At 42.0% G+C, this 14,100-nt stretch overlaps 1 protein-coding gene across 2 annotated transcripts in view; it reads left to right on the top strand.

Annotated features, from left to right (window-relative positions):
• The window catches only part of LOC121901539 (transcription factor COE3-like), a 166,850-nt gene that overhangs the window by 107,791 nt on the left and 44,959 nt on the right, over nt 1–14,100 (top strand). For both annotated transcript variants that reach the window (XM_042418384.1, XM_042418383.1), the window contains exons 7-10: nt 988–1,069; nt 1,164–1,281; nt 6,597–6,730; nt 7,728–7,854. In XM_042418384.1, the coding sequence (XP_042274318.1) occupies nt 988–1,069; nt 1,164–1,281; nt 6,597–6,730; nt 7,728–7,854 (461 nt within the window). The remainder of the gene's footprint in view (nt 1–987; nt 1,070–1,163; nt 1,282–6,596; nt 6,731–7,727; nt 7,855–14,100) is intronic.

Consider the following 14,100-nt stretch of genomic DNA (forward strand, 5'->3'; position numbering starts at 1 on the left):
AATACCTTCAGACTCCAGAGAGAAAGCAGTCTGAGCTCCTGCTGTGTGTTTTTAAGATATTGTTACTGTCTTATTGAGGTGGAAATCGATGCCGACCTCACAGAGCCCCCATTTATATCTCCACCCCTCCCTCCCCCCCTCCCCACCCCTGCAGAGTGAGGAGGAGGAGGAGGAGGTGGAAAAAGATGGGGGTGTGGGTATTCTGCAGAGGTTATCCTTTGGTTAATGTGACATGTCTGTCTGCGACCTTGCCGCTTGTTAACTGCCCGGATTATTATTGTGATAATGTGGCAATTAAAAAGGGAGCGCTCCATCAGAACGGGAGGGGGGGCTTATGGTCCGAGAGATGGATGTGCAGAGATTACAAGGCAGTGGGAAATGCATTAAGGTTGCAATCCATTCTGACTGGATGGCGAGGAGTCCCACTGTCCTCCTCCCGAAGCTGCGGGTTATTACCGCCCGCGTCCTCATTGATATCCATTCCCAATCAATACTCTTCTGCTGCCGTAAAAATCGGCGTAAATCACAGACGGCGAGCGAGCGAGAGAGCGAGAGAGCGAGCGAGCGAGAGATCGGACGTGCGGCAGGAAAAATCAAAAGGCGTCTCCTAATGAGATGCCATAAGTCTACAGGAAGTGTCGACTGTCGTTGTCGAGACGCCGCCGCTGAATGAAAATTTCATCTGCTGCTGAGAGAAAAGACGACACGTTGAAGAAACAGAAACAAGAAGAAGAAATGTTTTTATTATACAGTTTAACCCAGTTTATCATTGAATTATTGTCTTTGTGGTATAATTAAATGAGTCAAAGCGTCTTGTTGTTGTTGTTGTTGTTGTTGTTGTTGTTGTTGTTGGTGAAACTTGTCCTGATGTGAAATGAGTCCAGCTGAGTCCGGCTTCATCTTCCTGTCCCTGTCCTCTCTCATCCTGCACATGTTTTTAAAGTGTAGAGACTCACCTGCTCTGTTTTGTTTGTTTTATTCTTTCAGATTCTTCCTGAAGTTCTTCCTCAAGTGCAATCAGAACTGTTTGAAAAATGCAGGAAACCCACGAGACATGCGGAGGTTCCAGGTAAGAAAAAAACACCTGAGACGTCACTGATAACTCTTTATTTGATCTCTGTAGTCTGTTTGAAATGACCCGGAGGTGTTTTGCGTGTGTGCAGGTGGTGGTGTCCACTACAGTCAACGTGGACGGTCACGTGCTGGCGGTGTCAGACAACATGTTCGTCCACAACAACTCTAAACATGGCCGCCGCGCCCGGCGCCTGGACCCCTCTGAAGGTAAGACGTCGCTCAGAGACTCAGAGATAAATGGAGCGATGTTCTTCAACCCTCATATGATCACAGTTAGTGTGATCTTTACAACAAATACACCTTCACTGCCTTATCTTTGATTGGAAAATGGTGCAAAACTACGCAAAAACAGAGTAAAACGGAGCAAAAACCAGTGAACATTTTCTAAGACAAAGGAAAGTGTGGGATGAAGCTCTGCAGTGAAGCAGAACACTGAGGCAGTTTGAGGAAATTGTGCTTTAAAGGTACATCAGGTTCATATGAAAGCGTCCAGCTGCAGAAGTCGTCCGTCCTGCCTGAGCTCCTGTCGGACGCCCCCGCACCGTCGGGCGAGGCTGGCAACGAACAAACGCTCTGTTCTTCCAGCGTCCACAGCGACCAAATAAAATGCATCGCTAAAGTATAAACTTCACACGATGAAACTCGACTCGGAGGCTGGAACTCAGCGGCAACATTTCCTCTGAAGTTGTAAACTTTAATACCACTTCGCCTGTCCCCACTCTAATAAAACCCTCCGCCTCGCTGCGCCACTTCCAGCAGTGATGACATAAGTCTCTCGTTGACTTCGTCCAACTTGGGGTGCCAGATGGGTGGGGCTTAATCACACCAGTACCAGGCTTTCCAGACAGAATCAGAAAAGATGTTGAGAGGTAAACAAACCTTCAGCAGAGTAAAACAAACAAAAAATGTATTTGCTAAAGCTATTTGACACCAATTGTTACTTAACAAATGAACAGTATTTTCCTTCTCTAACGTCCTCTGAAGTTGTATAAATGAGACTTTTATTGGAGTGATGACATAAGTCTTTTGTTTTTTATCCTGCTTGGAGCACCAGACGGGTGGGCTTTATGACGTAATGTCATTTAGGTTGTCTCAGGTAAAAAGTAAAACTAAATTGATTCTCAGAAAAGTCTTTCTAAAACTCCCAACACTCAGTGTGTCATCTTATTTGGCAAACCCCTCCTGTCTGGCACTTCCAAATAGGTGAAACAAACACACACTACTTGAGCCCAATCTGACATCACCAGCCAAACTGACTTCCCTCTCTCCTCCATCAAACCACCCAACGGTGCAGTTTCCCCCCGACTCCTTTAAAAGTTTGAGACTTCTAGGAAAGATGGTGTAACTTCTTTGCTTGTTTTAATCTACGTGGGACACCAGAGGGGTGGAGCTTACCATATCAGGGCATCAGGAAGTATTAGGTAAAAATACCACTAACTAAAAAGTGGACTAAGTGGACTTTCACCTTAAATACATCTGTCTAAACTTTCCAACACTCAACATTTAGTCCTGGGAGGCAAACTCCACCCGCCTTGGACATACAATGGAGTAAATCAAACTCAGAAAAGTGTTGTGTACTTCCTCTCTCACCTCCCCACCACTGAGCTCTGCAGTTTCTCCTCAACTCCCTTAAAAGTTTTCAGCTACTACAGTACAGATGAATAAATCTCTTGTTTGTTTCGACCCACTTGGAGCACCAGGCGGGTGGGGTTTATGATAATATAACGTATATATAATGCATGTATAATATAATGTAGATAGTATCAGGTAAGATGTCACAGAAAGGTAAAATAACTTGACTCTCAGATAAATCCTGTGTATCTGACACTTCAGATGATAAGACAGACACTCACTTTGCAATTTCAGCGGCGACCGAGGTCAAAGTTGAAATGGTTTGAATTTGAAATTGCCACCGAGCGCTGCACTACGCCAAGGTTAACACTTCTGCCTGGTTGGGCGCCAGCGTAGAGCAGTTTTACCTCAGATCATGTGTAAGTTCCCTCTACTGTGTCATCCTCTTTGGCAATCTCCACCCATCTGGCATGTCCAAAAAATTAAAACAAACCTAGTTGGTACACCGGTTTGGTGGGGCTTACCATATCAGGTCATCAGAAAGTATCAGATAAGTATGTCGGTCACATAAAAGTAGACTGGACTGACTTTCATTCACTCCTGTCTTCCTGAAACTTATCATTCAGTCCTGTGAGACTAACCCCACCCATCTGAGATGTACAACAGAGTAAAACAAACCCTAAAGCAATTTGGCACCAGTCAGACATCAAACACCCATCGTGTCCTCCGTCTCTCACCCCCCCAAACGAACTACCTCTGCAGTTTCCCTCGACTTGTTTTAAAGTTTGAGGCTTTTCCAGGAGCCAGTGATGGAATTGTCTCGTTTGGTTTAACCTACTTGCAACACCAGATGGGTGGTGTTTATCACACTGGGGGCGTTTCAGACAGGATAAGGTTGTTGATCAAAGAAAAAGCGGATTAAGCTGACCTCCCATGAATGCCCAAACTTTTTCCATCCTTACTTTGCTATCCTGTGTGGCAAACCCCACCTGTCTGGCACGTCCAAAGGGATAAAACAAACGCTATTTGACACCAATCTGTCAGTGATACCCATTGGCTGAGATGCGCTTCTTTCTCACCTTGAGACATTGAGGAAACTTCATCAAATCAGCACTTAAACATTCACGCACAGAAGCGGCGCTCAGAGGGCGCCGGGCGCACTGTACGGTGTCCTGCAGGGGCCAAAAGGGGCCCGTTGTTTACCAGACAGCCCTGTACGGCAGCCCACGGAGGAAAGCTTGGGGCCTTTCATCTCATCCAGACTGGGATGTTTTCAGAGGCGATAAAAAGCCCCAACATCTGCTCCCGGCTTTGTCACGAACCCTCAGCTTCCCTCCTCCCCGTGATAAAACTTTCCACCGCCGCCTGTTCGTTGCCTTTGTGCTCTATTCATTTGATTGGAAAGTCCCCCAGTCCCCTCCCCACCTCCCCCCCGAACCCATCGGACTGTTTGTTTACTGCTGTGACAAAAGGGGAAAATTAATAAGGAGATGATAATCGACTCGGAGCGGGAGAAGCCTCGACCCTCTTCTGCTGCTGCTGCTTTCATCTGGAAACTCTGAGCGACTTTTAAAAGTTGTTGCTGTGATTGGCGGCGGCGCTGAAGGTCCTGAAGCGCCTAAAAAAGTTCATCCTTCACTTTAAAATCAGTGGAGTCTCTGAACTTCTAGCTACACATCCGTATGTTACTAAACATGGCAAGAATTACTCACTAGAACATTAAAAGTGTATTAATACGCAGCTGAAAATAGTCCCCAAAAAAATGCACAATTTCCTGTTCGTGTAACGAAATTAATGAAACTTTCTTAAAAATGAAACTGTACATTTGTGAGCTGTTAACAAAGATTTATGAGATTTTTTGAAAACATTTGAAATAACAACAGTTTCATCCTTTTAAGCCTTAATACAATTTTACATGACTGATTTTTAATATCTTATTTATGCTACAAATACTCAAATAACTGTTTGATTATAGTTTCTATAGTTTTTTAATGTAATCAACCAATTTAATACAGACTATATTCGATTATAGACTTATAAACTCCCTTAAAATGATTAGTATGAAGAACTGCTCAAGTTTTAAATCGATGCATTTCGTCTTGTGGCCTGACAGTTGATTGTTATCTGGTGGAGGTTTTTATGCAAAGTAATGTGTACATGTGTTATTAAGGTCATTAGTGTCAGTGCCTCACCTGTCTCATTAAGCCAGAGAACCACAAAAAAATTAAAAACAATGAAGAAGATGATTTACACATTCATCAGATTTCTTTTCCACTGGCTCGTACTGCCAGTAACTTATAGTAGTTGGACATGGCTCCACTAATAGCAGTGAAAATTGTAACTGGAATGTTTTAATAGAGTCTGAACACGACTTTATAGATCACATCATAGTAAACAATAGAAAACCCAAAGCTCTGACTGGAATATCAAATCATCCTCCCAATAAAACGGCTGTCGGTCCGGGAAAAGGTTGTAAACCTGCGGAGCCTCTGATCAGTCCGTCCGCCTGTCTGACTCGACTGGGCTCAGTCTAGTCATCACGGAGACACTGTTTATACCACTTATTGATCTCTATGGCACTGGAAAACCAATCATTTTGCATGTATTAGTAGAGGACTAACAGGCTGCTGGCTGATGTGTCCTGTGTGGATGGAAATCTGCCTGAAAGCTTGTTAGAAAACTGAGTAAATTCAATAAATAGCTGCAGTTGTGTTAAAGGTTTGTTGTCTTATTCTAAAACACAGCAGTCTTGTTTTGAAGGGCAAACAGGGAAGCTGGAGGTCAAATGATCAAAAAGTCAAATGGAATCAATGAACCAGGAATCTGTGTTGGTGCTTCACACTTTTCCCAAACAGTGAGATTAAAACTGACATTTTAAAATCTGTAATCTAGTGAAAGTCTACTCTGTTTAATGTGTTCTGCCTAAAATCTTTCAGTTGTATTAAAATGTCCTCTCTGTCTTCAGTGCTAATCACAAGCTTTGTTCCAAAAATTGTGAGTTTTCTGGCAAGAAAATTAAACAAAGTAGAAACAGGAAGTAGTCTGACACACTTTGGCTTAAATTCCTGATTCACAAGTTTTCTATGAGGAAGGAAGACTTTGGCTTCCCTGAACTAAAGTTTTGACTGCTAAACTAATCTATTAGATAACATGAACCAAACTGCTTTAACTGCTAAACTGAAACTTTAAACAACATTATTTAGCAGCTAATATTAACTGTTAGCTAAACTCCACCAGTTTGAGGAGGTGAAATTGAACCCTTAATTTAACTCCTGTTAGCTGCTAAATCGAACCGTTAATTTACAGTAATCACTAACTTGAACCTAATTGTTTCAGTTTGTAACCTTTAGCCTTTAGCCAAACTCAACAGATCTGTTTTAGCTGCTATAACCTCAACTGTAAACCTCATACAAACTGTTTAAATAGCTGAAACTATTAATGTACCGTTAACATTGTTTTAAACACTGTTTTAGGTAACTGAAAACCTAACTAACCTAAACTAAACTGTTAGCTAAACGTTAGCTAATCTGACAAAACTGTTTTAGCTGGTAACTGAATTTTTAGCTAACGTTTTAGCTAACTGCTTGGATTGATAAATTGAAATTGTTACTCAAAGGCTAACAACAAACTTTATCTGCTAAAATGAAATTTGAAACAATATTTTTAGCCGCTCTAACTAACTTTAACTGTTAGCTTACATCAACCAAATGGTTTAAGTGCTAAAACTTAATCACACTGTTGTAGCTGTTAAACAGAACACTTTTCTAACCTCAACTGAAACGTTAGCTAACCTGAACCACAGCTCTTTTAAAGTTGTAAATATGCAATTTTATGTTAATGTTTGTATTTCTGAGACCTGCTATTTAAACTTTCTCTTATTATCTGTAAGATATTTAGTTGTGAGTTATTTTATGTCTCATGGCTCTGTTGTGTCGCCTGTGTTTCCGAAGCAGCCACTCCCTGCATTAAAGCCATCAGCCCGAGCGAGGGTTGGACGACCGGCGGGGCCACCGTCATCCTCATCGGGGACAACTTCTTCGACGGCCTGCAGGTCGTCTTCGGCACCATGCTGGTCTGGAGTGAGGTGAGAAGAAACTACATTTTTTACTTCTTATGAAAACAAAAGAGGACAACGCTTGTGTCCTGATTGAGAGCTGTAAGTAGGAGAACGATCAGATGTTCCACCTGTGATCACCTGACCCAGAGATTTCACAGACTGAACACAGCTGCACACACTGTACATCATGTTCTCCATCTTCTCCTTTTACACACACATTCATCAACACACACACACACACACACACACACACATCGGTAAAAACACCTGCATCTGTATCTGCAGCTCCGCCAGGTCTGCATGTCCCCAAAAATATGTAGATTTAGTGCGTGTTGAGCTGCGGGAGGAGCTGCGCATACGGCGCGCCATGAAATATTGAAGCAAGTCCAGAGGAGCAGAACACCTGGCAGGGGGAAGGAGGGAAGATATACCTCCACACGCTGTTCGCTTCACATCACACGCCGCTGACGGAGCTCCTCACTTTGATCAGCGTCGTCTCGCGGCGAGCAGACGGACTCCAAAGCCCAGCATCCCTCTGAAAACAGACTGCACGCTGACCCAGATTGGAGGAAGCCAGTCGGAGTGTTTTCCTCTCAAAGTTTTTTTGCAGAAAGAAAAAATGTGCAGGTTTTTATTACATACCTGATAAAAAATAAGACATTTCATATCAACACCGTACAGAAATATCACGCTGTAATCTTCATTTTTTATTTATTTTAAAAAATTTGGAGGGTTTTTGAGTCGCTATAGAAGCTTTATATTGATAAATGGATGGATACTGGGCACATCCAGTCCTGCAACAAGGGAAAAGGAGAAGCTGTCTGCAGATTTCATCCTGCAGGCAAACATTCACGTAAACAAGAAACAAGCTAGTTTAAGAGCAGAGATTTTGTTTTTCTGCAGGTTTACTGTCAAAATTCTTTCAATTCTTAAAGTTGAAATGTAAAGAATCTGGTCTCCAGGTGCAACTGATCTGTTATCTGTGTGTGTGTGTGTTTTTGTGTTTGCGTGTGACGTCATGCAGCTGATCACCCCCCACGCCATCCGGGTCCAGACGCCCCCTCGTCACATCCCCGGGGTCGTGGAGGTCACGCTGTCCTACAAGTCCAAGCAGTTCTGCAAAGGAGCGCCGGGACGCTTCGTCTACACCGGTAAGACCGACGATAAAACGCAAACACACGCTCGCTGATGAACAGACAGGAAGTGAAAACCTCCGGTCGCCGCTTCTGTCGTCCAGTTTCTCCAGTTTAATCTTCTTACTGGAGGAAAGTATCAGAGGTTCTGTTTGCTTCTGGAAATGATGATAATACTTGTGTGTGTGTGTTTTAATGGTGGTTAAGGTAAAGATTTAGTAATTATGAGTTAATTTTCTCATAATTTTATTTGGTTTTCTTTCCTCTGGTGAACGTAGTGAACGTCTGAATGTTCTGCAGAGAAACTGAAAGTGTGTTTTAGCTGTTTTGTCATAAATATTTCTTTTTTTGGTAATATTGTCCCACTTTCTCGTTCTGACCTGAACAGAAACAGCTGCAAAAAGCTTCTAGATTTGCCTGCCTTTAAACTTAAAGAGCTCACAGTTTTACTAATCACAAAAGATGAAGATCAATATCTTACTGATTAGTTTATTGGACGGCGGTTGGTGTTTTTAGATGCACATACATCATCATCCACACCTCACTCTCAAGGTTTCACACTGTTCTCTTGGATTAAATCCTCCCTGTAAGACAATGTTTTGAGTCTTTTTGGAGACTTTCCTCACTGATCAACAACTAATCAGACACTTTATTGATCACCAAAGAGCTGTGTCTCTTAAAAAGAATGTTTTTAGCATCTGAAGTTGTTAATTTGCACCTAAAATCCATTTTTGACGCTCGGGTTTGTAGACAAAAGACAAAAATGAAGTCTGATATATTATTGAGTGAATGTTGAACCCTGATTTACTGCCTTAAATGTCACTTTAAACATTCTTCAACATCTCCAGATCACTTAAAATTCATCCATCAGATTTGGTATCTCTGGAAACTTTGGGATCTCCTCTAGAATTTAAAATAAAGTTTTGAGGGTTTGAACAAAGTTTGGACAAACAACATGAGTTTATAATGTTGGACTGAAGCTCTCTGGGCTTGAGGAAGAGCTTTAAGGAAGAGCTTTAAGGTCTTTAGACTTGAGTCTTGTTGATACGGACCAGGCTCTCCCTACGTGACGTAAACATCTCCCCCGGCGTGACGGTCCTGTCTTCTTCTTCTCAACTCGTCCTTCAGAGTCTTTGTCTGCCATCCGGAGTTAAACATCCACCATGTGTCCGTATCTCTCTCTCAAATCGGTGCTTTTACTATTCCCGATTATTCTGTCAGAATATCCAGATGTCATTCAAAGTAGCAGAAAGGTCAGATGGAAGGCTGTTTAGTGCGATAAGTAAATGTCATTGCGTCGGGTCGTGAAAGAGGCGAGCGTGTTCGGGCTTTCTGTTTAACACCAGTTTATCATCGCTCTCTTCCTCTCGCTCTCGTCTTTGTTGGAGGCGCCGCCTCCTCCGACGGCGGCGGGACGCACAGGAGGGGTAGAGACGGACGCTCACAATGGACGGAGCGGCCGCCGCCTCCTTTTGCAATGCTAATCTGTGATTCCATTTGCAGATACGACTGACAAGAGCCTGGAGCTTTTTTTGCTTTGATGTGGAGGATGTGTTGTGAATAGAGAGCCTGTTGTTATCTCTGCGTCCATTAGAGTGTCTTCTCCTCAGAAACACGCAGGACGGCCGGCAGGACTTTAAAGGACCACGCCGCCATGTTTTAATATATCACAGCTAAATAAATATAGAGAAGAAGAAGAAAACCATCAGTTTACAGTCAAGCATCTGCTCACCATGTCTCCCAGAAATCCTGCAAAACGTGAAAAAATAATATAAATAATATTTTATTTAGCAAAAGTAATGACAACAAAACATGGATATATGAATCAAAAATAAAAATGAGATGAATACATATGCATAAAAAATAAAATAAAGTTGAAACAGATAAAAGAACAGTAAGAGGCGTTCACTGGTTTCCGTTCATTTCTGTACTGTGTGAACGTTGACTCACAGGAAGTTTGAGTTTGAGCTGCTTTTACTATTATTTTCTTATTATAAGCAGCTAGAAGAGTTGATGCAGTGTGATTCATCTCTTATTATAACATATAACTGTGCCGCAGCATCATCATTCTAATAAACAATAAAACAGTTAAAATGAGACGTGATGTTGACTGTGATGGATTTTTTTCTCTCTGCAGCAAGTTTCAAGTCTGCAAAAATGATTTTAATCATAAAAATGAGCAGCGAGAGGAAGAAAAAAAACACATTCAGTCTTTAACAGTTATTTAATCATTTTACAGCACAGAACATTTAGTCAGACGTGAGATGTGGGAAGAGAAGTAAAAAAAAAAAAAAAAACACAAAGAAGTTAGAATACAGAATGTAGATTGAAGCTGCTGTTCAGGAGTGTAAACAACCAAACAGACGTTACAACCACATGACAAACAAAATAAAAACAGTTATAAATAAGAAATATATTCAGGGAATAAACTACATCAAAGTCCTGCTGAATGTAACAGCACATGACTAATATACTGTTACATTGTAAAGTATTAGTAAAGTATTAGTGCAGTGCAACACTCTGAAATGTTGTTGTAGGACATTACGACTGTTTCACCATATAGAAGATATTTTATCATCTTATAACCCAAAATATCTTTATATTTAAGAATATTTTACAAGATATTTCCATGTTTTAAAGAGAGAATCTTGTCTGAATGAGATGAATGAGTCACTGTTTGTGTTTATAATGACAAATGCTTCTTGTTTTAAAAATATATATATATATTAGTATTCTTTAATAATGTCAGTTTATCACAAGAAAAGGGTTTGGAATAATTTAATATGCAGTAATAATGACAAAAATATACAATAAAAGGATCTTTATAGCCTTTTTTCAACCAAAAATTCCAAAAAAAATGCTTTTCTTTGTCATTAATGAGCATAAATTTAATATCTTTGTGTTTTGGACTTTTAATTTGACAAAACAAGACATTTTAAATGAATCTCCTGAAGCTGTGGATAATTATAACAGGCATTTTTCACTATTTTCTAACAATTCATAGACTATAATATTAATCAGGATTGAAAATTATTAGTTGCAACCCTTCAGTTTTAGTAGTGGTTTGAGCTACTGTAGTAAATATTACCAGAATTAAATCTAAATTATGAGACAATCTCTCATAATAAATAAAAACACTACAGCATGCTGTAAATACACAGGATTTGCAGTAAGTGTTGTGAAACCTGTAAAAACGGTGTTCTGGTCCTTTAAATCTCAGCCTCCTGCAGGTTCGTCTGCATCAGCAGACACATTTCACAAATCGAATGAAGAAACGTGAACATCTGACTTGGGTTTGATTGATAGGGAAACAACAAAACTCCAAGTCCCTGAAGGCAGCGCGAGCCTGAACCCGGACAGGTGGCTGCATCATAATGTTGTACAGTTTCTTGTAATTCTCCCAAGTCTTCTCCCCGCTCCTCCTGCCAGAGAGGCGGCCATATTGTGCACACACATCGCCAGTTAATCTGATCTACACATCCATATTTTAAGGATTGAGAACGCGTCCGTGTGCGTTTCCTCGGCGTGTTCGCGGTGCCAGCAGTGTGTTGTTGTTGTTGTTGTTGTGTTCATGAATGTGAAATGAGCCGAGCTTTTAAACACTGAACAGGCGAGCTGTGGATAATTGAACAGGAGAAGAGAAGCTGATGTCATTTCCTTCAGGAGTTCACACTCGCACACGTCTGACTGAGATGCTCTTTGTCTTTATGCCTGGAAACAGAAAACACACACAGACACACACAGACACACACCGACACACACTGACACACACACTGACACACACTAACACACACCGTGACACACACCGAAACACACACCGACACACTGAGACTCACTGACACACACTGACACACACACTGACACACACTACTTACTGACACACACCGACACACACACTGACACACACTGAAACACACACCGACACACTGAGACTCACTGACACACACTGACACACACACTGACACACACTGACACACACTACTTACTGACACACACCGACACACACACTGACACACACTGAAACACACACCGACACACCGACACACACTGACACACACTACTTACTGACACACACCGACACACACACTGACACACACTGACACACACACCGACACACACTGACACACACACTGACACACACACCGACACACACTGACACACACACCGACACACACTGAGACACACTGACACACACTGAAACACACTGACACACACCGACACACACTGAGACTCACCAACACACACTGACACACACTGAGACTCACCGACACACACTGAAAAACACACTGAAACACACTGACACACACTGAGACTCACTGACACACATTGAGACACACCGAAACACACACTGACACACACTGAAACACACACTGACACACACTGACACACACCGAAAAACACCAAAACACACGAAACACACTGAAACACACCGAAACACACACTGAAACACACTGAAACACACACTGACACACACCGAAAAACACACCAAAACACACAAAACACACTGAAACACACCGAAACACACACTGAAACACACTGAAACACACACTGAAACACACTGAAACACACACCGAAACACACTGAAACACACTGAAACACAACGAAACACTCCGAAACACTCTGAAACACACTGAAACACACTGAAACACACACCGAAACGCACCGAAACACACTGAAACACACTGAAACACACCAAAACACACACCGAAACACACCGAAACACACTAAAACACACACCGAAACACACACTGAAACACACTGAAACGCACCAAAACACACACCGAAACGCACACTGAAACGCACACCAAAACACACACCGAAACAAACCGAAACTCACACCAAAACACACCGAAACGCACCAAAACACACACGAAACACACCGAAACGCACACTGAAACGCACCGAAACACACCGAAACACACACTGAAACACACCAAAACACACCGAAACACACCGAAACACACTGAAACGCACCGAAACTCACTGAAACACACCAAAACACACCAGAACACACACTGAAACGCACCGAAACTCACTGAAACACACCAAAACACACCAGAGCACACACTGAAACACCCCGAAACACACCAAAACACACCGAAACACACATTGAAACACACACTGAAACACACCAAAACACACCGAAACACACTGAAATACACCGCTGCTAGCTTTTGATTAAAACAATGAATGAACTGAGCAGCATCAGAGGTGATTTTTTTTTTTTAATTAATAATTTTAATTTAAAAATATTTCAGCATCTCAGGAAATATTTGCTTGTGTTGTTTGCTTTCTTTCTCAAAGTGAGATGAGAGAATCAGTCTCATGGCTGTTTAAGGCTGTTTAAGGTCCAGTGATTCTTAGGGAGGTTCCAGGGGTCTCTGATAAGGTTCCTGGGGTTATTAGGGAAGTTTTAAGGGTCCCTGAAGTGGGACCAGAATTTCTTAAGGAGGTTCTATTGGTCCTTCCAGAAGTTCCGGAAGTACCTGGAGGTTCAAGGCCTCATTGAAAAATCTCCACAAGTTCTTTGAGGAGGTTCCGGTGGTCTTGAGGAGGGTTGATCGGTCCTTGCATATGTTTCAGAGGTTCTGAGGGAGGTTCCAGGGGTCTTTCATAAGGTTCCTGTGGTTATTGAGGACATTTTAGGGTTCCTTGAGCAGGTTCCAGATGTTTTAAGAAGCTTCCAGGGGTCTTCCTGGAGGTTCCTGAGGTTCTTCAGTATGAGTCCTTAAAGAAGTTCTAGAGGTTCAGGAGGTTCCAGGGATCCTTGATAAGGCTCCTTGAGTTACTAAGGAAATTGTAGGGCTCCTTGAGCAGGGTCCAGAAGATTTAAGGAGGCTCCAGGGGTCACTGATAAGCATCCAGACTTTCTTGATAAGGTTCCAACCATTACTAAATAGACTATAGGACTGCTTGAGAAGGTTCCACAGGTTTTTAAGAGCTTGAGGAAGTTCCAGAGGTCATTAAGGCTGTAGGAGCCTGTAGGAGGAGGGTGGGGGGGGGTTTAGGAGATAGCAGGTCAACAGTATCTGCCACATAGAAGTGTTATCCATCATCTGAAAGCTGGGAGCTTGAAGATTAATTTGATATGCAGCTCAGCACTGTGTGTCAAGTTTTTCCAGTCATAAATCTGTAATAAACATTGTGTTTTGGTTTGGCGCCTATTCAAATGTTGAAGGTTTAGAGTGTATAAGAGCTCAGAACATCATGATGGACATTCACATGAAGTTACATCAGTTATGTCTCAAAAGTTGTTGCAGCAAT

This window comes from Thunnus maccoyii, chromosome 8, assembly GCF_910596095.1.
Source record: "Thunnus maccoyii chromosome 8, fThuMac1.1, whole genome shotgun sequence".
NCBI classification, from domain to species: Eukaryota; Metazoa; Chordata; class Actinopteri; order Scombriformes; family Scombridae; genus Thunnus; species Thunnus maccoyii.